The sequence below is a fragment of the Pristiophorus japonicus genome, chromosome 4, assembly GCF_044704955.1.
Source record: "Pristiophorus japonicus isolate sPriJap1 chromosome 4, sPriJap1.hap1, whole genome shotgun sequence".
Lineage (NCBI taxonomy): Eukaryota > Metazoa > Chordata > Chondrichthyes > Pristiophoridae > Pristiophorus > Pristiophorus japonicus.
Window position 1 is genome coordinate 190,656,782 of NC_091980.1, and position 26,426 is coordinate 190,683,207.

General features: G+C 46.5%; 1 protein-coding gene across 8 annotated transcripts in view; it reads left to right on the plus strand.

Annotated features, from left to right (window-relative positions):
- LOC139262274 (alpha-(1,6)-fucosyltransferase) overlaps positions 1-26,426 on the plus strand; it is a 1,093,864-nt gene that overhangs the window by 1,009,140 nt on the left and 58,298 nt on the right. For all 8 annotated transcript variants that reach the window (XM_070877420.1, XM_070877419.1, XM_070877418.1 and 5 more), the window contains 2 exons: positions 8,657-8,903; positions 16,967-17,143. In XM_070877420.1, coding sequence (XP_070733521.1) covers positions 8,657-8,903; positions 16,967-17,143 — 424 coding nt within the window. The remainder of the gene's footprint in view (positions 1-8,656; positions 8,904-16,966; positions 17,144-26,426) is intronic.

Genomic DNA, 26,426 nt, shown 5'->3' on the forward strand with positions numbered 1-26,426 from the left:
GGCTTTAATACTATCCCTGATTTCCCTTGATAGCCACGGTTGAGCCACCTTCCCTTTTTTATTTTTACGCCAGACAGGAATGTACAATTGTTGTAGTTCATCCATGCGGTCTCCAAATGTCTGCCATTGCCCATCCACAGTCAACCCTTTAAGTATATTCGGCAATCTATCCTAGCCAATTCATGCCTCATACCTTCAAAGTTACCCTTCTTTAAGTTCTGGACCATGGTCTCTGAATTAACTGTTTCATTCTCCATCCTAATGCAGAATTCCACCATATTATGATCGCTCTTCCCCAAGGGGCCTCGCACAACGAGATTGATAATTAATCCTCTCTCGTTACACAACACCCAGTCTAAGATGGCCTCCCCCCTAGTTGGTTCCTCGACATATTGGTCTAGAAAACCATCCCTTATGCACTCCAGGAAATCCTCCTCCATCGTATTGCTTCCAGTTTGGTTAGCCCAATCTATATGCATATTAAAGTCACCCATGATAACTGCTGCACCTTTATTGCATGCACCCCTAATTTCCTGTTTGATGCCCTCCCCAACATCACTACTACTGTTTGGAGGTCTGTACACAACTCTTACTAACGTTTTTTGCCCTTCGGTGTTCTGCAGCTCTACCCATATAGATTCCACATCATCCAAGCTAATGTCCTTCCTAATTATTGCATTAATCTCCTCTTTAACCAGCAATGCTACCCCACCTTCTTTTCCTTTTGTTCTATCCTTCCTGAATGTTGAATACCCCTGGATGTTGAGTTCCCAGCCCTGATCATCCTGGAGCCACGTCTCTGTAATCCCAATCACATCATATTTGTTAACATCTATTTGCACAGTTAATTCATCCACCTTATTACGGATACTCCTTGCATTAAGACACAAAGCCTTCAGGCTTGTTTTTTTTAACACCCTTTGTCCTTTTAGAATTTTGCTGTACAGTGTCCCTTTTTGTTCTTTGCCTTGGGTTTCTCTGCCCTCCACTTTTCCTCATCTCCTTTCTGTCTTTTGCTTTTGTCTCCTTTTTGTTTCCCTCTATCTCCCTGCATTAGTTCCCATCCCCCTGCCATATTAGTTTAACTCCTCCTCAACAGCACTAGCAAACACTCCCCCTCGGACATTGGTTCCGGTCCTGCCCAGGTTTGTACTGGTCCCACCTCCCCCAGAACCTGTTCCAATGCCCCACGAATTTGAATCCCTCCCTGCTGCACCACTGCTCAAGCCACGTATTCATCTGTGCTATCCTGCAATTCCTACTCTGACTAGCACGTGGCACTGGTAGCAATCCCGAGATTACTACTTTTGAAGTCCTACTTTTTAATTTAGCTCCTAGCTCCTTAAATTCGTTTCGTAGGACCTCATCCCTTTTTTACCTATGTCGTTGGTACCAATGTGCACCACGACAACTGGCTGTTCTCCCTCCCTTTTTAGAATGTCCTGCACCCGCTCCGAGACATCCTTGACCCTTGCACCAGGGAGGCAACATACCATCCTGGAGTCTCGGTTGCGGCCGCAGAAACGCCTATCTATTCCCCTCACAATTGAATCCCCTATCACTATCGCTCTCCCACTCTTTTTCCTGCCCTCCTGTGCAACAGAGCCAGCCACGGTGCCATGAACATGGCTGCTGCTGCCCTCCCCTGATGAGTCATCCCTCTCAACAGTACTCAAAGCAGTGTATCTGTTTTGCAGGGGGATGACCACAGGAGACCCCTGCACTACCTTCCTTGCACTAGTCTTCCTGCTGGTCTTCCATTCCCTAGCTGGCTGTGGACCCTTCTCCTGCGGTAAGACCAACTCGCTACACGTGCTACTCACGTCATTCTCAGCATCGTGGATGCTCCAGAGTGAATCCACCCTCAGCTCCAATTCCGCAACGCGGTCCGTCAGGAGCTGGAGGCAGATACACTTCCCGCAGATGTAGTCGTCAGGGACATCGGAAGTGTCCCTGAGTTCCCACATGGTACAGGAGGAGCATATCACGTGACCGAGCTCTCCTGCCATGACTTAACCCTTAGATACCCTTAAATTGGTGACAACAATGTTAACGGGTTACTTACTGATATAAAAAGAAAAAGAAAAACTACTTACCAATCACCAGCCAATCACTTACCCCTTTGGCTATGACGTCACCTTTTGATTCCTTTCTACTTCTTTTCTGCTTTTTCTCCTAGCTGGAGCTGCACAAGCTGGGCCTTTAGAGGCCTCAGCCCGCACCTCGAGCTCCCGCCTCCGAGCTGCAGACACTTGCTGCAGATGTGTTCGCTGAGGACTTCAATGGGGACAACTGGATCTTCCCCCTCCCACTCCAAGTTCCTCTCCAGCTCAGAGGAGATGTCCTTAACCCTGGCACCGGGCAGGCAACACAGCCTTCAGGATGCTCTCGGCTGCAGAGAACTTTATCTATCCCCCTAACTATATTGTCCCCCACCACTACAACGTTTCTTTTTACTCCCCCCACTTGAATGGCCCCCTGTACCACGGTGCTGTGGTCAGTTTGTTCATCGTCCCTGCAGTCCCTGCTCTTATCCACACAGGGAGTAAAAGCCTCCAACCTGTTGGACAAGAGCAAGGGCTGAGGCTCCTCCATCACTCGATCCTGGGTCCCCATACCCGCCTCACGCGTAGTCACATCCTCCTGTCCCTGACCACGGACCAAATTTGAATGAATTAATCTAAGGGGTGTGACTGCCTCCTGGAACACAGCGTCCAGGTAACTCTCCCCTTCCCTCATGTGTCGTAGTGTCTGCAGCTCGGACTCCAGCTCATCAACGCGGAGCCAAAGTTCCTCGAGCTGCAGACACTTGCTGCAGATGTGGTCGCTGAGGACCTCAATGGGGACAACCAGCTCCCATGTGCAACAGCAGTAACACATCGCCTGTCCTGCCATCTCTAATGTATTTAATTAATTAAGTTTCCAAGTTTGGTTTTTAATCCCAGCTCTTCATTCAAACCAATGCCCCAAAAAAACTCACCAACCAATCACTTCCCTTCTTTCCCGTGATGTCACACTTTGATTTTGGTGCTTTTTGCTACTTGTCTTCAGCTGGGTCGTTGTTTGGGCCGCTCGGCCCTCCCTCCCACACTGCTTGGTGTGTCCCTCCCTCCCCCTCTCTCACTGCGTGGTGTGTCCCTCCCTCCCCTCTCACTGCGTGGTGTGTCCCTCCCTCCCCTCTCACACTGCTTGGTGTGTCCCTCCCTCCCCCTCTCTCACTGCGTGGTGTGTCCCTCCCTCCCCTCTCACACTGTGTGGTGTGTCCCTCCCTCCCCTCTCACACTGCTTGGTGTGTCCCTCCTTCCCCCTCTCACACTGCTTGGTGTGTCCCTCCTTCCCCCTCTCACACTGCTTGGTGTGTCCCTCCCTCCCCTCTCACACTGCTTGGTGTGTCCCTCCTTCCCCCTCTCACTGCTTGGTGTGTCCCTCCCTCCCCTCTCACACTGTGTGGTGTGTCCCTCCCTCCCCTCTCACACTGCTTGGTGTGTCCCTCCCTCCGCCTCTCACACTGCTTGGTGTGTCAGTGGGCTCTCCCTCTCCCGCTGTTTAAAGACTGCTGCACCCGCTCTGGTTTCGTGCTGCTTGGTAATAGTTTCAAATAATTTGCATATCATAGCAATGCACATCCTTTTGGTTTTGTTATGGGTAAAGTCATGCTTGATGAACCTGAGTACATTTTTTGAATATGTGAATAAAGTAGTGGACAGAGGAATGTCTATGGATTTTTTTTATATGGACCTCCAGAAGGCATTCGATAATGCAAATGTGACTAGTGGTGTCCCACAGGGATCTATGCTGGGGCCTCAACTATTAATTGTATTTATTAATGACTTAGATGGTGGGATAGAGAACCACATATTCACATTTGCCAATGACCCAAAGATAGATGGCATAGTAAGCAGTGTCGATGGAAGCAAAAAATTACAAAGAGATATTAATAGATTAAGTGCATGGTGAAAACTGTGCCAAATGCATTTCAATATAGGCAAGTGTGAGGTCATCCACTTTGGACCTAAAAAGGATAGAACAGAATACTTTCTCAATGGTGAAAACTAGAAACAGTGGATGTCCAAAGACACTTGGGGGTCCATATATATAGATCATTAAAATGTCATGAACAGGTACAGAAATTAATCAAAAATGCTAATGGAATGCTAGCGTTTATATCTAGAGGAGTAGAATACAAGAGGATAGAAGTCATGCTACCGCTACACAAAGCCCTGGTTAGACCACACATGGGTACTATGTTCAGTCTTGGGAAGGAAATATTGATGCTGGAGGGAGCGCAGCGTAGTTTTACTAGAATGATACCTGGAATCCAGAGATTAAATTACAAGGAGGGATTACACAAATTAGGGTTGTATTCCATGGAACTTAGAATGTTAATGGGTGATTTGGTTAAAGTTTGCAGGATGTTAAGGGGAACTGATAGGGTAAATAGAGGAAAACTATTTCCACTGGTTGGGGATTCTAGGACCAAGGGACATAGCCTAAAAATTAGAGCCCGGCCTTTCAAGAGTGAAGTTAGGAAACACCTATACGCAAAGGATGGTAGAAGTTTGGAACTGTTTTCTGCAAACAGCAGTTGATGCTAGGTCAATTAATTTTAAATCTGAGATTGATAGATTTTTGTTAACCAAAGGTATTAAGGGATGTGGAGAAAAGATGGTTATATGGAGTTCGGTCAAAGATCAGCCATGATGTAATTGAATGGCAGAACAGGCTCAAGGGGCTAAATGGCCCACTCCTGTTCCTATGTTGTGCTGTAAGTCATGAAGAAAGGGCTAGACTGGTGGAGGGAGAATTAAGTCAGAAATATCCAGATCCAAGCTAGATAGAAAATATGAATTCATAAACAGAAGAGAAAAATAAGTAGTAAATAATTACCAGATCAACTGGGCTTGTATTCACTGGAGTTCAGAAGAATGAGAGGGGACCTCATAGAAACATATAAAATTCTGACGGGGTTAGACAGGTTAGATGCAGGAAGAATGTTCCCAATGTTGGGGAAGTCCAGAACCAGGGGTCACAGTCTAAGGATAAGGGGTAAGCCATTTAGGACCGAGATGCGGAGGAACTTCTTCACCCAGAGAGTGGTGAACCTGTGGAATTCTCTACCACAGAAAGTTGTTGAGGCCAATTCACTAAATATATTCAAAAAGGAGTTAGATGAGGTCCTTACTGCTAGGGGGATCAAGGGGTATGGCGAGAAAGCAGGAATGGGGTACTGAAGTTGAATGTTCAGCCATGAACTCATTGAATGGCGGTGCAGGCTAGAAGGGCCGAATGGCCTACTCCTGCACCTATTTTCTATGTTTCTATGTTTCTATGATAGCGACACTGGGCAATACCTGTTGGTGATTCAGCCTCCACTGCTTGCACCATCCACACTTATCACGGACAGCCTCCTATATCGGGCAAACGATACTAACCATTTGTCACCACTGTAAGATTACTTCTCTCCTGTTCAGAATACAAAAGGCCAAGAAATCAAGCAAAACACTGTAGTTATTTTCTAACTTAAAAGAATTTATCTTGACATACAACATGAAAATTTGAACCAAAGGAAGTACTAGCTTTTCATACTACCTTTTTTTTAAACAAGCACAACTCAAAACAAAGAATTGATCCGATTCTGTATCTTGGGAGAAAACAAAGATTCCTTTTTTTTAAATTCCTTTCCTTAAGCGTCTTGTTCTGATGTTGTCCGTGGTTCTCCTCTAAACCCTTGTAAAATTAGCTATTTTATATGGTTTCCTTTCCAAAATCTGCAGTTTAATTATCAAACATCAAAGAATCTCGTAACAGTTTGCAGGCCTTGCTTCCTTATCTCTGCAACTGCTCCACATTGTTTCTTCTTATCAGTTACTTCCCAACCCATAGCCTTGTTATACAAAACTTTTGATGTTCTGCTCTATAGTAAAAAGACCCTATTGCCTTTTTATATTGAAGTAATCTCCTGTTACACTCACCCCACCCCCTCCCCAGCTGTGATCAAAAGGTTTTAAAAGCCTATGGGAGAGAAATTGATTATCGCCCCATTTGAGGGCGGTAACTTTTGAGAGGCGGGAAACTTAGCGCCAGTTGCTAAAGTTGTCCCCCTCTCAAGAAATTGGCTTTAGCGCTCTAGGAAGGAAGTGGTGTGCTAAATCAAGCGCTCCACTTCCTTCTTGGAGCGCTAACAGGGTGCACACTTCAGCAACGCTGCACACTGGGCCGTGCAGCCCTGCTGCGTCCAAAGGGCCCATCCCTCCCTTAAAGGGAAGGGCCATTGCTGCATGCTCTGCAATTTAAAAAATACCTACCTGGACCACCAAGGGAGCGGCAAGACCACGCGATCAGCCCGGCACTGAAGCAAAGTGCTGGGCTGAATAATCGCGGGCAGGACCCCGTGAAGAAAACGGAAGGAAGCGTCAGCAACAAAGGTTTTTTTTACTTGCCTCGACCACCTCGCCATTAATTATCGTCCCGGTAGTGGCCGGCCCTCGATCCATGCCTCCTGCAGCTGCCGGTGTTTTTGCCCGCTGCTGCTGCAGGAGACAGAAGTGCATTTCGGGTCTGGGGCGATGTGCGGGGCGATGTGCACGGCGATGATGTAATGGTCTCCGGGTGCAGGAGATCAGGGCACAACTCTGAAGCGCTGTCGCTAAGCTCCCACCCAATAGTGCAGGAATCGTTGTCAGCACTGCACCTGGTCACAAACACATCTGCGCCCCGTTAACACTCCGGGGCTGCTAACTGGTGCCGCAAATGCATCCTATTTCTAGGCCATGTATTTTAATCCTAACAACTCTTTTACCTCAATATTGTCCAACTAGCTTATTTATTTATAAATCTATATGTGCCTATCCTTACAATGCAATGTCATTTGCGAGAACACAGTTTAAACTAATTTTGTCTACATAAAGACATTGTTCTGTCTTTATTCTGTATTAGAATAATGTAAAAGCATATTTATAGTCTTATATTACCATGGAAGCCAATCACAAAGGTACCGCTTAAAAAGCATGAAGCATGCCGGCTATTTCGTGTAGTTCACTATTTCCCAATTTAAAGGTTCCACTGGTTTCAGGCAGAGTCAGGTCTTAAAGCAGCTTCTATCTGCTGTTTGTACCGTTAACTCTTGGAGTTCTCTAATTGCTGGTGGTATGGTGCATTACTGTATCAAATGCCCTGTGCCAGTGAGCAGTAGGATGTGGCAAGGCAACTTGGTCGAGTGTTCCCATTAACACAGCACCATTGCTGAGGCTGGGGAAGATTACTTGCCTGCTCATAGCTTTGGGCATCGCCATGGCACTGGGATCTCTTGAGTAGGGAAGAAAAAGTGAACCTTCACTATGCTGAAAACCCAGTTTAATACAGAGCAAAAATACAGGTCTAGCGGTTTAAGGGCAGCAGCGGATTTTTTTTCTTAGTTAGGAAGCTGGATTTTCATTGCGAATAATTATTTCTATTAAAACTAATATTCTTGCATATCTCCATGGTGATGTATCACTTGATATAGAAAGGCTGGGGATGGGCTTTGTTCACAACATCCTTGATGTATTTCTGATCATTTTTACCTTTTTCTGCATTCTTTTAACTTTTTTGTTTCAAGTGAGATCAGTTATTGCAAAAAGAAAATTACGGAAGGACAGTTTTTAAGGAAGCGGTGACTAATTTTTTGTGTGTACAGAGCAATGAAATAATCAATGCTTAACCAATAAATGAGATTAAAACCTGGAAATCATTCTTGTGCATCCATTTTATATTTTTAAAATGGGATCGCCCATGGCATTGCTCATGTAGACAGTTTCACAAGGTCAGGAATGTTTTACCATTAATGCACGTGTGGAGGGCACTCACCAACATGGATCTGCTGGGCTGAATGACCAGTTTCTGTGTTGTCTGTATATGTATTTCTGTATATTGTGTGGCTACTAAAAAGAGGCCATGTCCTTTCAAGTTCACAAAATCAAATTTCCATTGAGTGAGTGAACGTTGTAGGTTGGAAAAAATGCTTGTGTAGTTTAGGCCGCAGGTCAGTGACGAGCCCTCTTACTCTATTTTAAATGATTTTTCTACCTCTATTGAAGTGGCACACAATTTGGAGTACAATGTCTGGAGTGTGGTGGATGCATACTAGACGCAATACTTTTTCTTTGGAATCAAGTGTTTATTTTGTTTTTGATGGGTTTTTAATTTACTGGGGTGAGGGGTGGCACATATTAATAGAGGGAATTCTCCAAATTGTTGGTACACAATCGGAAGGATTAAGATTGTGCTGACATCACTGTGAGCCGCCTGGAATTTAATTCCCAATTGATTACCAAGAAATAAATGTCATTCATCCAAGAATATTGCTGGTATCTGCATTTATATAAAAACACAAGTTTTTTACTTTTTATATAAGTTTTTTCACCTTGTTTGCCCTTGATGTATTTTTTTCCTCTCCCTAAATCCAGCTCAATGAAGGTCTGTGGCTCTTTCGGCAACAGGTTAACTGCAGTTCAAGCAGAAAACTGACAACACTCTCGAACCGCCTCCCTAAGTTGTTTGAAGCATCGGCTCAGCAGCCTCAAAGCACCCTCGCACTCCCTCCAGTTCAGTACAGCCTAGCATTCCTGATTTAAAGAAATGCATCTGAGATTCAGATTTGTGTATATTCTGTTTTTAGGTGAGGCCAACGATAAAGATGTACAAGTAGTGGAACTGCCTATCGTTGACAGCCTGCACCCGCGACCGCCATATCTGCCTTTGGCTATTCCTGAGGACCTCGCAGGTCGATTAACCCATCTTCACGGAGACCCCTCTGTCTGGTGGGTTTCACAATTTGTCAAATATTTGATGCGTCCACAATCTTGGTTGGAGAAGGAAATTGAAGAGGCAACGAGAAAACTTGGCTTCAGGCATCCAATTATTGGGTAAGAGCATTTCTCACTCCATAAGCACAATGTACATTATTGGGCAACAGTTATTCAGGCAAATTTTTTAAGCTGTAAAGCTGAACCATTACCCATGCAAAATTGTAAAGGAAGCCTGTTCTCACAATTTGCATTGCAATGAGATTATTGGATCACATCTGGATGGTGTCATAATGATATGCAGTCTTCCAGGATCTTTCTCCTCATACAGTGACAATCCCCTTACAATTCATCTGTGTTTATTCTCTATCCATTCTTCAGTCTACACTCTGTACTGCAATACAACTGCATTGCAAAGTTATTTATAAAGGGCAGCTCTCCACCTCCCTTCTTTCTTTTAAAACCCTCCTTAAAGCCTGGCTCTCTGGCCAAGCCTTTGGTCACTCTATCTAGCTCAACATCCATTACTTTCCCAATACCTCTGCTGAAGCAGCTTGGGATGTTTTCTGCATTAAAGTCACTGTAATAAACTCAAGTTGTTGTTGGCTGGTTGCATTTAATTCACAAATAAAAATCTTTGCTTTTGCTTCTTTGGTAAGTGAAACAAAGAAGACACAGGTTTATTTTTATTTGGACAGTTAAAGTGAAAAGGGTATACAAGATATTTTTAAATAGCTATTAACACTTCAGGTCCTTATCAGTTTCACCAGGCAGCCCACTTCCGTTCTAAATTCAGCACACACTAGAAACATCAAAGTTTTTAAAAAAAGCAACCTGACAGCAGCACAATGTGCCCTGTTGCACTTGACTGAACAGCAGCCACTTTTACCTTGCAATGGTGTCCATATTTGCATCTGAAGTTTTTTTTTTCCCGGCATAAGATTATCTAGAGATGAGTTGGAAGAGACCGTCCTTAGTTGCAAATCCAAATATGCCAGAATTTAAGTACAAAATTTGGAATAATTCTGACCATTGATTTAATGCTACTTTAAAAAAAAAAAAATCTGCAGATGCACAGTGAATGATGCAAATGAACACATTTGTAGTAATGGAGACATAGGCAGCTACATAGATACTGGTTGTTTGAAGTGTATGATTTGATTTTCTTTGCTTGCAGATTCTGTTGAATGTAATGATTCAATACCCCCAAATTTAAAAAATGTAAATTTAGAATGTAAAATTATTCTGCAGAAGTTCTCTACAGAACAAAATCCTGCTTCAGATGTAAAGTTTATGCTCTCTGCCAACTCAGCCAGTTTATCTTGTCAATAGCTGAGCCGTACAGAGCAGCTAGATGCTCAATTTGATCTCATGCTGATCTCAGCCAGGTTTGTGAAAGTGCCGCTACAATGAGCCTCACTATCAGCTGGGTAATGGAGGAGAAAAAACACTTCCCACTCCTGATCACCAAATGTGTGTGTGTTCGGTGTGTTGTGTGTGTGTGTGTGTGTGTGTGTGTGTGTGTGTGTGTTGGGTGTGTGTGTATGTTGTGTTGGGTATGTGTGTGTGTTGTGTTGGGGGTGTGTGTTGTGTGTGTGTGTGTTGGTGTGTGTGTGTGTGTGGCTGTCAAATGAGACCAGAAGTAGGATTGGGCTTGGCTGTGATGTCCCCTACAGTGAATTGCCTGCTGAAGTTCATAGTTCGGGCTCATGCGTGAATCATGGATACTTGGGTGAAATACCACAGGGTGCACGTTGCCATGGAAGCACAGCGAGGAGAGCAGGGGAGTGGAGTGAACAGCAAGAAATATTTAAAAAATGTGTGAAGATTTTTCTCAGTGTGCACCTTTCTCTAATTAATATCAAGCTGCTTACTTTTGCTCTCTTGATTTTCAAAATGACCAAGAACATCAGTGCAGTATATTTCCTGTTGGTGCTTTTGATCATTGTGTCAGCCTCATTTCCCCTGGTCAACAGGGTCTGCTCACCTCACTGAATGATTAATGAGGGTCAGACGTGTGATCATTAATAAATATCACTTGAGAGATGTAGTTCAATTAACAGTAACACCTCCATCTGTCTTTTCAAATTGGTACATTTTGAATATTTATAAAAAGCCGTGGCTTAGAATTCCCAAAAGATTTTCTGGCGACAGAATTATTTACTGGTAAATTATTATTTACAGGTCGCTTGCATCAGTATTAAAACGCTTTAACTCTTCCTCACCAGCCTTAGCCAAACCGATACTTCAGGTTTGAATGTAAGATTGTGTGTTGGCGGGGGGGGGCGGAGTGGAGGGGGGTGGTGGGCGGGGATGTAGGAGAAGGGGGGGGCGGAGGGGAGGGGGGTGGAGGGGGCGGGGGTGGAGCAGAGGGAGGAGGAGGAGGAGGGGGTGAGGGTGGAGGAGAGGGAGGGGTGGAGGAGAGGGGGGCGGGGGTGGAGGAGAGGGGGAGGAGAGGTGGGGTGGAGGAGAGGGGGAGGAGAGGTGGGGTGGAGGAGAGAGGGGGGCGGGGTGGAGGAGAGGGAGGGGGCGGGGGTGGAGCAGAGGGAGGAGGAGGAGGAGGGGGTGGGGGTGGAGGAGAGGGAGGGGTGGAGGAGAAGGGGGCGGGGGTGGAGGAGAGGGGGAGGAGAGGTGGGGTGGAGGAGAGAGGGGCAGGGGTGGAGGAGAGGGGGAGGCAGGGTTGAGGAGAGTGGGGGCGGGGGTGGAGGAGAGGGGGGCGGGGGGGTGGAGGAGAGGGGGGGGCGGGGTAGAGGAGAGGGAGAGGAGAGGGGGGCGAGGGAGAGGGGGTGGGGGTTGAGGAGAGGGGGGAGCGGGGGAGAGGAGAGGGGGGAGCGGGGGAGAGGAGAGGGGGGGCGGGGGAGAGGAGAGGGGGGCGAGGGGGGAGCGGGGGAGAGGAGAGGGGGGGCGGGGGAGAGGAGAGGGGGGCGGGGGTGGAGGAGGGGGGGGCGGGGGAGAGGAGAGGGGGGCGGGGGTGGAGGAGAGGGGGGGGCGGGGTGGAGGAGAGGGGGAGGAGAGGGGGGGCGGGGATGGAGGATAGGGGTGGGGCGGGTTGAAAGAGAGGGAGGGGGGTGAGGGGAGATGAAATCATGCAGATCATAGAATCATACAGCACTGAAGGAGACCATTCGACCTGTCCCGGCTCTTTTGAACTAACCAATTAGTCGCACTCCCCTGCTCTTTCCCCAGGATATACCTTGAATCCATGCAAAGCTAGCCCCCACTAGATGTGCTGCGTGGGTAAGGCAGTTGGGTTTGCTGCTTGTAAGGAGGCTGTGGCTTGTGCCTCAGTGGGCCCTTCAGAGAATGGCAAGAGAGCAAAGAGGGTAGCTGTGGGCTTATTCAAGTGGGACTCAAGCCTAGATGGCAACAGGAGAGGAGGAAGGTTGAGGAGTAGCAGTGGGTTTGGGTCAGAATTGGGGTTCAAGATACCGGAGAGGGGAGAAATCAAAGATGGATGGCTGGGTGACAGGAAAGGGAGAAGAGTATTGTGTACAGTTTTGGTCTCCTAACCTGAGGAAGGACATTCTTGCTATTGAGGGAGTGCAACGAAGGTTCACCAGACTGATTCCCGGGATGGCGGGACTGACCTATCAAGAAAGACTGGATCAACTGGGCTTGTATTCACTGGAGTTCAGAAGAATGAGAGGGGACCTCATAGAAACATATAAAATTCTGACGGGGTTAGACAGGTTAGATGCAGGAAGAATGTTCCCAATGTTGGGGAAGTCCAGAACCAGGGGTCACAGTCTAAGGATAAGGGGTAAGCCATTTAGGACCGAGATGCGGAGGAACTTCTTCACCCAGAGAGTGGTGAACCTGTGGAATTCTCTACCACAGAAAGTTGTTGAGGCCAATTCACTAAATATATTCAAAAAGGAGTTAGATGAGGTCCTTACTGCTAGGGGGATCAAGGGGTATGGCGAGAAAGCAGGAATGGGGTACTGAAGTTGAATGTTCAGCCATGAACTCATTGAATGGCGGTGCAGGCTAGAAGGGCCGAATGGCCTACTCCTGCACCTATTTTCTATGTTTCTATGTCTATGTTTCTAAGAGAAGGGCTCAAGAGGGGCAGGGCGGCGGGGGGGAAACATGAGCTGGAAGTATTGGGCTCGCAGCTGTTTGACGGTCACAATATCAGTGGTGGAACGGCAGCCAAAATAAGCATATTGGTGTGCCAGAGATTAGGTGAGACATGTAGCTGTTATAAAAGAGACTATATGAAACAGTCCAAAGTATAAGTCTAATAACCTGTGATGGGGCGCAGTTCACTTGTCGACAGTGTGGAGTCAGATTAGAGCATTCACAAGCAAACGCTCAGGTTTGCTGTTGGTTGTGAAGATGTGGCAGATCTGGCAGCTGTTTGACTGTCACAATATCAATGGTGGCGGCTGTCTACTGGCATCAGTGGGCCAATGAGCAGTTGAGAATTGACCATAAGCCAATGGGGATTTCTAACGCCTGAGGTCACTGCACACCATCACTGGCGTTAGAAATGTCCACCAGTGGATCTGATGGACCAGCAGAGGAGGAAGAAGCAGTGGCAGTGACATCAAGGACCAAAAGCATGTAGCCAAGGGAGGGTGAAGGGTCAATCCATGGGATCAGTGAAAATGAAGGAGCTGGTCAGAGGAATAGGGCGGCGAGGAGCAAACGGGATTAAGAGCAGCAATGGGAGTTTGAAGAGCCAGTCCAGCAAAGGGTGATGGAGCAGTCCTGAAGGACAAGTGGAGCAGAACATAATCAGAGGCCTCAGGATGCAAGCTGATTGAAGCAAAGCAGAGATCGTTCAGCTACATCTAAAGCAGGATGGGAACCAGCAGGGATGGATGAGAAGTCCCAGTGAGTGAGCAAATATTCAGCCCACAGGGCAGGTAGTGGAACGCAGGCAGTCCAGCAGAAAATGTCATTTCCAGAGCAAGCAGCAGCTGAAGTGGTCACAGTAAAGCCCAGTGGAGAAATGGAATTTGGCCCCGGAGCAAGAGACTTTCTTCCCGAGACCCAGCAGAAGAAGGCTGAGAAGCCAGCTTATTATTGGGGTGAAATAACATGGTACGCCACATTCCAATCATGTCTTTCTGTTTTCACTTTCAGAGAAAAATAAATCAGAATTTTCTCGGAAGTTTCCTTATACTTAGAACTATTAGGGAAGATTTTCCTGCCCTGCCACTGAACAGAGGTAGCTCACCCAAAGTGTATTGCTCCTGTCCAGGTCTAGGCCCAGGATGGCCTTTCCTGAGCCATTTACACCCCCAGCACTAGACTCCCACCCTAGCAGGATGTTTTGCTGATAGAAAGGGCAGAAAAGTGTGTGCTAGACATTGGGATCTGCTGGCTGCTAATAGAATTACATAGAAATTAAACATTGAAAGGGGCTGTTCAGCCCACCAGTCCATGTTCGGGTATGGTTCACGAGTGGTAGTCTTAATCCCATGCATCCCCTCAGTTCCCATATCCTTTTATCCCTCTTTCTTTCAAACACCTATTTAACTGATTCGTAAATGTTGACATAGTCTCTGCTTCACTCACTAACTCTGGCAATGAATTCCACAGTCTCAGTAAAAATAAGTTTCTCCTGCTCCCTGTTCTAAATCTCTTACAATTGATGTTCCCTTCTTTCTAAACCTTCAGCTATTAGAAATGGTCTGTTTGTATCTACTCTGCCCCATTTTTACATCATTTTAAACACATCTATCTAATCACCCTTTTGTCTCCCCTGTTCATATGAAAGCTGCTCCTGTTTTTCAAGTCTTCTTTGTATTTTCACATACCAGGCAGCATTCAATATATATGCACTGCACCTTCTCACCTTGACATCCTTCCTATAGTGTGAAGCCCAAAGCTGTACACAGTACTCCAGCTGTGGTCTTACTAAGGTTTTATATAGATTTACTGTGCCATTGTATCTTGACTTTTACATTCTATACCTCATGTCGTAAAACATTTGTTTTTATGGCCTTATTGAGGTGCTATTTTTAATGTCTTAGGCTGTGGTGGTGGAGCGGTGGGGAGGGGGAGTGGTAACGGAATGTTTAAAGTTTAAAATCTTTGGACTCCCTGAGACTCCCATGGCCCACCTGGTCAACAAGAATTCAACATCACCTTGTTTCCTGGGAACTCTTGGACTCAACACCCAGCTGACATTCGCACCTGACGCATCTGCCTTGCTCCGATGGGTCTGTTCCAGCCCATAGGTCTGTTCCAGCTCTGCCCGATTCCCCTTTCCTGCAGGGAAAGCACTGGAATTCCCAGGCCTACATAAAAGGCGCTGAGATCTGCTGAAACAGGTCTCTGTTTCTTTTCTGTGGTCTTTGTGGCATTCCCATAGGTCCAAAGTCAGCAAAACCAGCCATATTCAGTTTCTCCAGGAACAAAATTAACCATGACAGTGTAAATCCCCTTAAACATTCACTCTGTCCACCACCGACGCACCATAGCTGCAATGTGTATCATCTACAAAATGCACTTCAGCAACTCGCCAAGGCTTCTTCGGCAGCACCTCCCAAACCTGCAACCTCTATCACTTAGAAGCACAAGGGCAGCAGACGCATGGGAATACCATCAACTCCACGGTCCCCTCCAAGTCACACACCATCTCGACTTGGAATGATATCAGCATTCCTTCATCATCCCTCCCTAACAGCACTGTGGGATTACCTCCACCCCACGGACTGCAGCAGTTCAAGAAGGCAGCTCACCACCACCTTCTGAAGTGAAATTGGGGATGGGCAATAAATGCTGGCCTTGCCCACATCCCATGAATGAATTAAAACATGTACACATTTTATTGGATGCAGCTGGCTCAAAGAATCAAATGTCTCTTTCTTACAAAGTACGCTCTCACCATTAATGTCCTTACACATGTTACTTACACTTTATTAAAACAAAAATGTAAGTACTTTGCAACATGCACATTTACATTTACAAAAGTTTTTTTTTGAATGGGAACAAGAGAACCAGAAAGCTGCTCCCATTGTTTCAGTCTATGTTCAGGACCAGCATAAACCACCTTCATCTCACTTTCACCTTGGCATCAAGCCCATATATTTTGATTCTTTTGAATCACAAAATGTCCCTTTTAATACTATGAATGTTGTATCTTCATTATTTGGGCAGTTTATGCCATGAATAACTTTGAAATAATCACTTTTTAATGTTTTGCTCAAAATTTTCATAGCTTCCAAAAATATCTCCTCATCCTCTTTTAATGGTTTCATAAAGATCCCATCTCCACATTCACCTCATCAAACTTGCCATCTTCATTAAAAATGTTTAGATCATGTTTTCCTTTTTTCCCTAAAAATAGTGTGACTAATTTTAGTACATTTGATACATAATATTTAATATTGATAATATACATTATATTACATTTCTCATTGTTAACCCACCTGCTCAGTTGGTAAATTTCTCCTGATTTTTGAGCTCAAAAATCTAGGCTGACACTTCAGTGCAGTACTGAGGAAGTGCTGCATTGTCGGAGGTGCCATCTTTTGGATGGGTCATTAAACCGATGCCTCGTCTGCCCTCTCAGGTGGACGTAAAAGATCCCAAGGCACTATTTCGAACAAGAGTAGGGGAGTTATCCCCGGTATTCTGGCCAATATTTATCCCTCAATCAACATAACAAAAAAAAAACAGATTATCTGGTCAATATCACATTGCTGTTTGTAGGAGTTTGCTGTGCGCAAGTTGGCTGCCGCATTTCCCACATTAGAACAGTGACTACACACCAAAAGTACTTAATTGGCTGTAAAGCGCATTGAGGCGTCTGGTGGTCGTGAAAGGCTCAATATAAATCCAAGTCTTTTTTTCTGTTTAGAACATTATAGTGCCCCTACTAAATCTTCAATATGAACTCCTATGTTTGCAGGTCAGAGCTGCCCCATTACAGTCACAAAAACACACTCTCTGCCTTTTTGACATTTTTAAGAATGTAATTCTCCTTGGTCATATGAGCTATATATCCATAAATTATCTATTGCAATGTATCATCAAAACTCCTTTCCTGGGTGCCCAGAAGGCTTTTTATTTCTTCATCTCTTCCGTGTTTAATAAGACGCTCTTAAAATCTGGCCTGTGAAGATTGCACAATTTCTAATATCAACTGCCAGTTTCTTACTGCAGGAGACCAAACTGAACATGTAACTGGACGAAAACTGATCCTTTCCCATCTTTATTTTCACCAGTGTTCATGTACGTCGCACAGACAAAGTCGGAACCGAGGCAGCCTATCATCCTATTGAGGAATATATGGTACTTGTGGAAGAACACTACAAGTTTCTTGCTCGCAAGACTGAGATTGACAAAAAACGAGTTTACCTTGCCACAGACGACCCTACCCTACTTCAGGAAGCTAAGTCAAAGTAAGCAGCCTCGAACTCTTGCGTGTTACTAAGGCGAGTTTCCAGAGATTATGTTGTTGTTTCCGATAATGGCAAAAGCTTATAACGGGATCTCGAGTTTGGCTCTCCATTCGATGGCCTCTTGAGAAACTGAGTGGAAAAATTAAGTACCTCCCACAGCAGATCTTAGTGGGCAGGCTGATGTTAAAGAGCAGTAAAAAGTTGGGGTGGTGGGTGTCATGTATCTTACATTATTATATATAACTGTATCCTAACATGCTATACATGACTGTAATAAGATATGACCTGTAACCACTAGCATACCTTACCACCAGGGGTGCACTTGCAAGAGACAGGTATATAAGGACAGGTCTCAGGCAAGTGCAGCATTCCAGAGCTATGAAATAAAGGTGCAGGTCCAGAGTGACCTTGATTTCACTACATGCCTTGTATGAATCTGTACTGAGGGGACAGGACTTTACAGTGGCGACGAGTTACGGGATTACAGAATACACAGAATGGCGAACAACGGATCAGATGAAAAGTACAATGTGGGAGACAATTGGGAGGACTTTATAGAAAGGCTCCAGCAAAGCTTTGTAACCAAAGACTGGTTAGGCGACGATAAGGCAGACAAGAGAAGAGCCCATCTCTTGACCAGCTGTGGCTCAAAAACATACACTTTAATGAAGGATCTGTTGGCACCCGAGAAGCCAGCAAGTAAGTCTTTTGAAGAATTGAGCACACTGGTAAGAGACCACCTGAAGCCAGCGAGCAGCCTACACATGGCCAGACACAGGTTCTACAAATACAGACGCTGTGTGGGCCAGAGCATACCCGACTTCGTGGCGGAACTTCGGAGGTTGGCTAGTTTATGTGAGTTCTCCGATGAACTGAGGAGAGAAATGCTGAGAGACTTTTTCATTGAAGGAATAGGCCACGCAGGCATATTCCAAAAGCTCATGGAGACCAAGAACTTGACCTTAGAGGCAGCAGCACTGGTTGCACAGACATTCTTGGTAGGGGAAGAAGAAACGAGTTTGATTTACAATGCAGGTACGACAACTAACTAAATATCGGAACAAGAAGTTCACAGCACTAAACAAGCTGCTACCCCCACACACAGACAAAATCGGGAGAACAGATTCTCGACAGCAGGCAGAAGCCATCAAGGGCCACAGGAACGGCCGTTCACACCTCATCAACCCACAATGCGAGCAATCAACTACAAACTGAGAGAAGCTCAAGAGAGATCAGCCAGACGCAGCTCATTCTTTGGGAACACTTTAAACAATAGAACAGGTCTGTGCTGGAGGTGTAGGGGTGGGCACTCAAGGGGATGTTGATTTCAGCAGGCTGTTTGCAGAAATTGTGAATATACAGGGCATTTGGCCCGCATGTGCAAAAAAACGGCAGCTCGGCTGGTATACGAATCGGATGGGTCGGAAAGCGGACCAGAAGATGGTGGGGACAGTACCCGGGACACCGATGTACAGCGGGTCAACACGATCAATGGCCGCTGCTCCTACAACAGGATGCCTCCTATAATGATGAGGGTCCTACTCAACGGGATATCTGTCAACATGGAGCTGGATACGGGAGCGAGTCAATCTCTCATGGGCGCTCAACAATTTGAACAACTGTGGCCGCATAAAAGAGACAGACCAAAACTCACAAGGGTCGACACCACACTAAGGACCTATACCAAAGAAATCGTACCAGTCCTCGGCAGCGCCATGCTCTCTGTCACACACAAAGGAACAGTGAACCAACTTCCCCTGTGGATTGTCCCCAGAGACTCCCCACCACTGCTGGGGAGAAGCTGGCTGGCAAAACGAAACTGGAAATGGGATGATGTCCATGCCATGTCATTAGAGGAACGGACCTCCTGCTCAACAGTTATAAAGTGATTTGAACATCTCTTTCAGCCAGGTGTGGGCACTTTCAAAGGGGCCAAAGTCAAAATCTACATCACACAGGATGCTAGACCGGTCCATCACAAGGCCAGAGCTGTACCCTATGTGATGAGGGAAAAGATTGAACACAAACTAGACAGGCTTCTGCGGGAAGGCATTATATCACCTGTGGAATTTAGCGACTGGGCAAGTCCCATCGTCCCAGTCATGAAGCCTGATGGATCCGTACGAATCTGTGGGGACTACAAATCTCCCATAAACAGAGTCTCCCTACAGGACCAGTACCCGCTGCCCAGAGCGGAGGACTTATTTGGCACATTGGCCGGAGGTAAACTTTTCTCAAAATTAGACCTCACATCTGCGTATATGACGCAAGAATTGATGGAGGAATTCAAGCTACTCACCACCATCAACACACATCGAGGCCTTTTCATGTACAATTGATGCCCATTCGGCATCAGGTCGGCAGCTGCCATATTCCAGCGCAACATGGAGAGTCTGCTCAAGTCCATCCCGGGAACGGTTGTATTTCAAGACAACATACTTATCACGGGCAGGGACACCGACTCCCATCTCCGTAATTTGGAGGAAGTACTAAAGCGGTTGGATCGGGTCGGCCTACGAGTCAAGAAATCCAAGTGCCTGTTTCTCGCACCCGAGGTTGAATTTTTGGGCAGAAGGATTGCCGCTGATGGAATCCGCCCAACAGAGTCCAAAACAGAAGCAATTCGCCTGGCACCCAGGCCCCGGAATGTCTCAGAACTGCGTGCCTTTCTCGGGCTACTCAATTACTTTGGGAACTTTATGCAGAACTTAAGCACGCTGCTGCAGCCTCCATGTGCTACTCAGGAAGGGGTGCAATTGGTTTTGGGGGGACGCCCAGGAACGCGCCTTCAATAAGGCACGCAACCTTCTGTGTTCCAACAGTGTTTTGACTTTCTTTGACCCAGGTAAAAAGCTAGTTCTCACATGCGATGCGTCAGCGTATGGGGTCGGGTGCGTTTTGCAACATGTCAATTGTGCGGGCAAATTACAACCCATAGCTTATGCCTCCAGGTCACTTTCGCAGGCGGAGCGCGGGTACGGAATGGTAGAGAAGGAGGCGCTCACGTGCGTGTACGGTGTCAAAAAGATGCACCAATATCTTTTCGGAGCCAAGTTCGCGTTAGAAACCGACCACAAGCCCCTCACGTCCCTCCTATCCGAGAGCAAGGTAATAAACGCCAACGCCTCGGCACGAATTCAACAGTGGGCACTCATACTGGCGTCCTACGACTACACAATAAGGCACAGACAACTGTGCCAACGCGCTCAGCAGGCTACCCCTGGCAACCAGGGAAGGGTCTGACGAACAGGACTGTGAGATAGTCATGGCAATCGATGCCTTTGAGTCCACAGGTTTGCCCATGATGGCTCGCCAAATCAGAGCCTGGACGGCCAGCGACCCCACGTTATCCTTAGTAAAAAGATGTGTCCTAACCGGTGACTGGGCAGAGGCTCGCGATGCCTGCCCCGAGGAATTAAAACCCTTTCACAGGCGCATGCATGAGCTATCACTACAAGCAGACTGCCTGATGTGGGGCAGCTGAGTAGTCATGCCTCTGCGAGGCAGAGAGGCATTTGTCCGGGAGCTCCACCGCGAGCACCCGGGGATTGTTCTCATGAAGGCCATAGCTAGATCCCACGTCTGGTGGCCTGGTATTGACGCGGACTTGGAGCTCTGCGTCCGAAGGTGCACCATTTGTGCCCAACTCAGCAATGCCCCCAGGGAGGCTCCACTGAGCCCCTGGCCTACCAAACCGTGGTCGCGGGTGCACGTAGACTATGCGGGCCCATTCATGGGCAAAATGTTCCTCGTAGTTATAGATGCATTTTCAAAGTGGATCGAATGCACCATTTTAAACTCGAGCACAACCTCCAGCACTGTGGAGAGCCTCGCAACCATGTTTGCAACGCACGGAATCCCTGACATATTGGTCAGTGACAGTGGTCCGTGCATCACCAGCGCAGAATTCCAAGACTTTATAATTGGCCACGGCATAAATCACGTCAAGACGGCACCGTTCAAGCCGACTTCCAATGGCCAGTTGGAGAGAGCAGTGCAAATCATTAAACAAGGCATGCTTAAAATCCAAGGTCCCACGCTGCAGGGTCGCCTGTCGCGACTGCTGCTGGCATACAGACCTCGTCTGCACTCACTGACCTGACTGGGATCCCCCCCCACGCAACTGTTGATGAAAAGGACTTTAAAAACAAGGCTCTCATTAATCCTCCCAGACATGCATGAAATCGTTGAAGCAAAGCGCCGTAAGCTGACTGAGTACCATGACAGAAATTCGAGGGGGAGATGGAATGAGATAGGGGACAAAGTGTTTGTGCTAAACTATGGCAGGGGTCCCAAATGGCTTGCAGGGACAGTAACGGGCAAGGAAGGAAACAGGCTACTGGTAGTACAAATGGACAATGGCAAAACCTGCCGGAGGCATGTAGACCCAAGTCAAAAGCAGATTTACCAACAACACTGCGGAACCAGAGGCAGACTACAATGTGAAACTCACACCACACCTGGTGGACAGACAGAGGGAACAACCTGAGGAAAGGGCAATCCCAACAGACAGCCCAGGCGAGTCAACAACAATCACACCATCGAAACAGACAGCCCAGGCGAGATACCAGCAACCACACCCAAAGAAAAACAGACACCAAGGCAAACAACTGAACCACAACTCAGACGCTCCACGCGAGAGCGTAGACCACCTGAGAGACTGAACCTATAAAGACAATAAGACCTTGGGGGAGGGTGATGTCATGTATCTTACATTATTATATATAACTGTATCCTAACATGCTATACATGACTGTAATAAGATATGACCTGTAACCACCAGCATACCTTACCACCAGGGGTGCACTTGCAAGAGACAGGTATATAAGGACAGGTCTCAGGCAAGTGCAGCATTCCAGAGCTGTGAAATAAAGGTGCAGGTCCAGAGTGACCTTGACTTCACTACATGCCTCGTGTGAATCTGTACTGAGGGGACAGGACTTTTCAGTGGGGGTGGGGGAGAGAGTCACTTACCTTCTCTTTGCTTCTGATAGTTACAAATAGGAAGTAGTGGGGTTTGTGTAAAGGGATATACTTGGAGCAAAACTTCTTTATTCCCTCTCAAACATGTCTGAGAAAGAAAAAGTCAGATTCATAGAAAATGACTTCTTGATGGACCTGGTAATTTCTCAGAAGGCATCCATGTGCATCATATTATATTCAGCAGAAACCAGAAAGTTAATCAGCAATTTTTGTTTTATCCTCAGCCTATCACTGAAATTATTTAAAAAGAAGTTATCTCCATCCCTTACCTATTTTGATGTGTTCCGGTGCCCCCACCGCCCAACTTCTCTAAGTTTTTTTTTATCTGTCCTTTACTTAGAAAATGAGATGAACATAAGAAATAGGAGCAGGAGTAGGCCATTTGGCCCCTTGAGCCTGCTTCACCATTTAATAAGAATAAGGCTGATCTGATCATGGACTCAGCTCCATTTCCCTGCCCGCTCCCCATAACTCTTTATTCCCTTATCGCTCAAAAATCTGTGTCTATATCCGCCTTAAGTATATTCAATGACCCAGCCTCCACAGCTCTCTGGGGCAGAGAATTCCAGATTTACAACGCTCTGAGAGAAGAAATTCCTCCTCATCTCAGTTTTAAATGGGCGGTCCCTTATTCTGAGACTAAGTCCCTTAGTTTTAGTTTCCCCTATGAGTTGAAATAACCTCTCTGCATCCACCTTGTCGAGCCCCCTCATTATCTTATATGTTTCGATAAGATCACTTCTCATTCTTCTGAACTCCAATGAGTATAGGCCCAACCTACGCAATCTGTCTTCATAAGTCAACCCCTTCATCTCCGGAATCAACCTAGTGAACCTTCTCTGAATACCCTCCAGTGCAAGTATATCCTTCCTTAAATATGGAGACCAAAAATGTACGCAGTACTCCAGGTGTGGCCTCACCAATAACCTGTCCAGTTGTTTGCTTTTATACTCTATCCTCATTGCAATAAAGGCCAACATCCCATTGGCCTTCCTGATCACTTGCTGTACCTGCATACTAACTTTTTGTGTTTCATGCACAAGGACCCCCAGGTCTCTCTGTATTGCACTACTTGCAATTTGCAATGGAGGGAAGGAAAAACTGCAGAGATGGTTACTGGGGATAAAATGGAAGCAGAAAGGATCTGCAGAGACAATTGCGGGGGGGGGGGGGGGGTGGGGGTGCTAACATAGAGGGAGATGAATACAGGATGAGAAACTGGAAGGGGCTATAAAGCTGCAATAAATTATTACAGGTGGATTAAAAAATGAACCAGAAGGCATTTTCTATGACGTTGCTTGTGGTTAATCGGAGGATGATAAGGACAGGGCATTGTACCATATAAAGTGTGACACTGAAATTTGTTTGTGTGACCTCTGGGGCTGAACGGTCAGCCCTCCTGCCTGACAGAAACGGGACGACAGCACCCCAAAAATGGTGGGGCACCAGCAAACTGCCTTGTTCCCGCTGTTGGTCACGTCCATGTTCCCCCGGGCCTACTGCTGGGGAGGGGGCCATAGCAGCCCACCGACTCCCATTTAAAATGCAAATATGGGTCCTACGACCTACATAAGATCCCAATTGCCATTTTGGGAGAGAACGGGTCAAAGCTCCGACCAGTTTTACTGGGGTTAGAGGCTGAAAGACACTGTAAAGGGTAAGTTTCACATTGTTATTGTAGGGGCCGGTGGAGCAGGAATGTGGGCCACTGCCAGCCCCTGGCGGGCTCACCGCCCTGCGGCCTCCCCTCCCCAAGATCCAATTCCTCTGGGCCAAAATCGGCGAGATGCCTTGGGACACCAATTTGGCATGTACAGCTCACCAGTGGAAGGAAGAATAAAAGACTTGCATTTTATATAGCGCCTTTCATGACCTCAGGACATCACAAAGCGCTTTACAGCCAATTAAATACTTGATGTATTATCACTGTTGTAATTCAGGAAATTCTGCAGCCAATTTATGCACAGCAAGCTCCCACAAACAGCCAAGTGATAATGACCAGTTTTAGTGATGTTGGTTGAAGAATAAATATTGGCCACAACACCGGGGATAACTCTCCTACTCTTCTTTGAAATAGTATTGTAGGATCTTTTACGTCCACCCAGGAGGGCAGGCATGGCCCCGGTTTAACATCTCATCCGAAGGACAGCAGCTCCAACAGTGCAGCACTCCCTCAGTACTGCACTGTAGTGCAGCCTAGATTTGGGCCCGGGGCCAAAATTGCAGGGGATCATTTCACAGCCAGAACGGAAGATGGGCTGCTTGCTTTACTGGTCAGCTGCCCAAATGCCCTGAATTGTGGCAAACCTGTCTCAATATTTCGATGACTTTTTTAAAACTGTGTTTCGCAGGATATTTTTTGTGTTTATTGAATTGTCAGGAATGGAAAATATTTCCACAATTTTGTGAGCAATAGTCCCAGGGTTGGTGTCACATATTTAGATATAGAGGATAGCTCGATATACATTGTTCTAACAATTCATTCTCAGCTCGGAATAAAACTCCCTACTGCAGTGTAAGATAACTTAATTTTCCATATCTGCCATCCTTCATAGTCTGTATCCATTAAGCTAACAATGTGGTGCCAAATTAAGGAATACTGAGCAGTAGACCCTCGATAATTAAACTGACCAAAGGCAATTTTCTTGTAACTCTTACCATTGATGATGAAGCAAATTAAGTCTTGGCTAACATCAACCTTGAGTACAGATGTAAAGGTGCAATACTATACAATATCCTTTAGTGTATGTCATAGAATGCCAAATTATTAATGTTATTCATCAAAATCAGTACTCCCATTGATCTAGAGAATTCTACGGTAGATAGATATTATTAAAATTCTCCTTATATAGTGCGTTAACATGTCACCAGGGTGTTAGGAAAATAGGATTGCAACCAATTCATTACCTTTAAAGTACAGTTATTATTGTTATTGTTCATAAATAGTCATGTAGCCAAAGAATGTTATTGCTTGCCCATCAACCTGGTTATTTAAAAGTGGAGGAAAGACCCAGTGACAGTTTCAAAATATCATAAGCAATTCAGAAACATGTAGGCGTTGAAATTCGGTTACGCCTCGTTTGGGGGCAGTAACCGAGGTGAGGCGGGACTTCCTGCACTCGCCGCGTAAGTCCCGCCCTGGCCGCAAAATTCCGGTTACCGCCCCTCACAGGAAATGGAGCGCAATGTCATGCACTCCACTTCCTTTTGGGCAGTTTCGGGGGCACTACGCGGGTGGGTTCGGGAGCACTACACAGCCTCTCCACGTAGCGCTGACGCGTTTCAATACCCCTCCCCTCCCATTACAGGTTGGGGATGCTGCAAAATCTGCAGGCCCTTTGAAGGCCTCACTGGGACACCAGGGCTAATGGATGCTGTCGCCACAGCCCGGCACCAAGATGGAGTGCCGGGCTGCAAAATCGCGGGCGGGTACGGGCGAAAGGAGCGGCGAATGGCCCGACCGGTAAGGGGGGAGAAAATAAAAGATAGCGGCGCAGGGCACCTCCCCTTTAAGGTTTGCCCCGCGATGGGTCTGCAGCCCGGTTCACAAGCTGTGAGGCTGGTGTGGGGCAGAAAGGGGCCGCCGCGGGATAAAAAGGGATCAGCGCACATGGCGATGACATCATCGCCGGAGGTGCGGCAGTCCCGGGTGCTACCAGCAGGGTCACGTGCTACATTTTTTGTGCCTCCGCTAACTCCTGCACAATTTTGCAGAAGCCAGTAGCACCCCCCGGGCGAAAACAGTTTTGCGCTGTGTTATCGCCCCCCGGAGGCACTAATGGGAGGCGCAGAACAGGGAATTTCGGCCCGTTATCTTGAGAGTAGAGCATACAGAGAGCATTTTTTTTTAAATGAGGCATCAAGTGGAGCAGATCTCAATTGATGATGGGGACAGAAAGAGATGAAGTAGGAGCAAATGCTGCGGCTGGCATCCTGTAATGCGCAGAGGAAGGAGAAGGCAGTGAGATGGGGAAAAAGTAGAGAGAGCAAGTAGAGGCAGAGAAATAGAAGATAACTGAAGGAAAGAGAGAGAGAACGAAACAACACGCCGGAGATAAAGAGACCAAAGAGAACGACTATAAGAAAAACAGGCTGCAATTAACTTGTTTCCTACATTACAACAGTGACTACACTCCAAAAGTACTTAATTGGCTGTGAGACAGCCGGTGGTCGAGAAAGGCGCGAGATAAATCCAAGTCTTTCTTTATGCAAAATTGCATGACTGCCAGTCAACATTTATTTTCCATTTCCAGATTTAAAAAAAGAACCCACAGAAAAGTTGATAGAAATTGTTTCCACA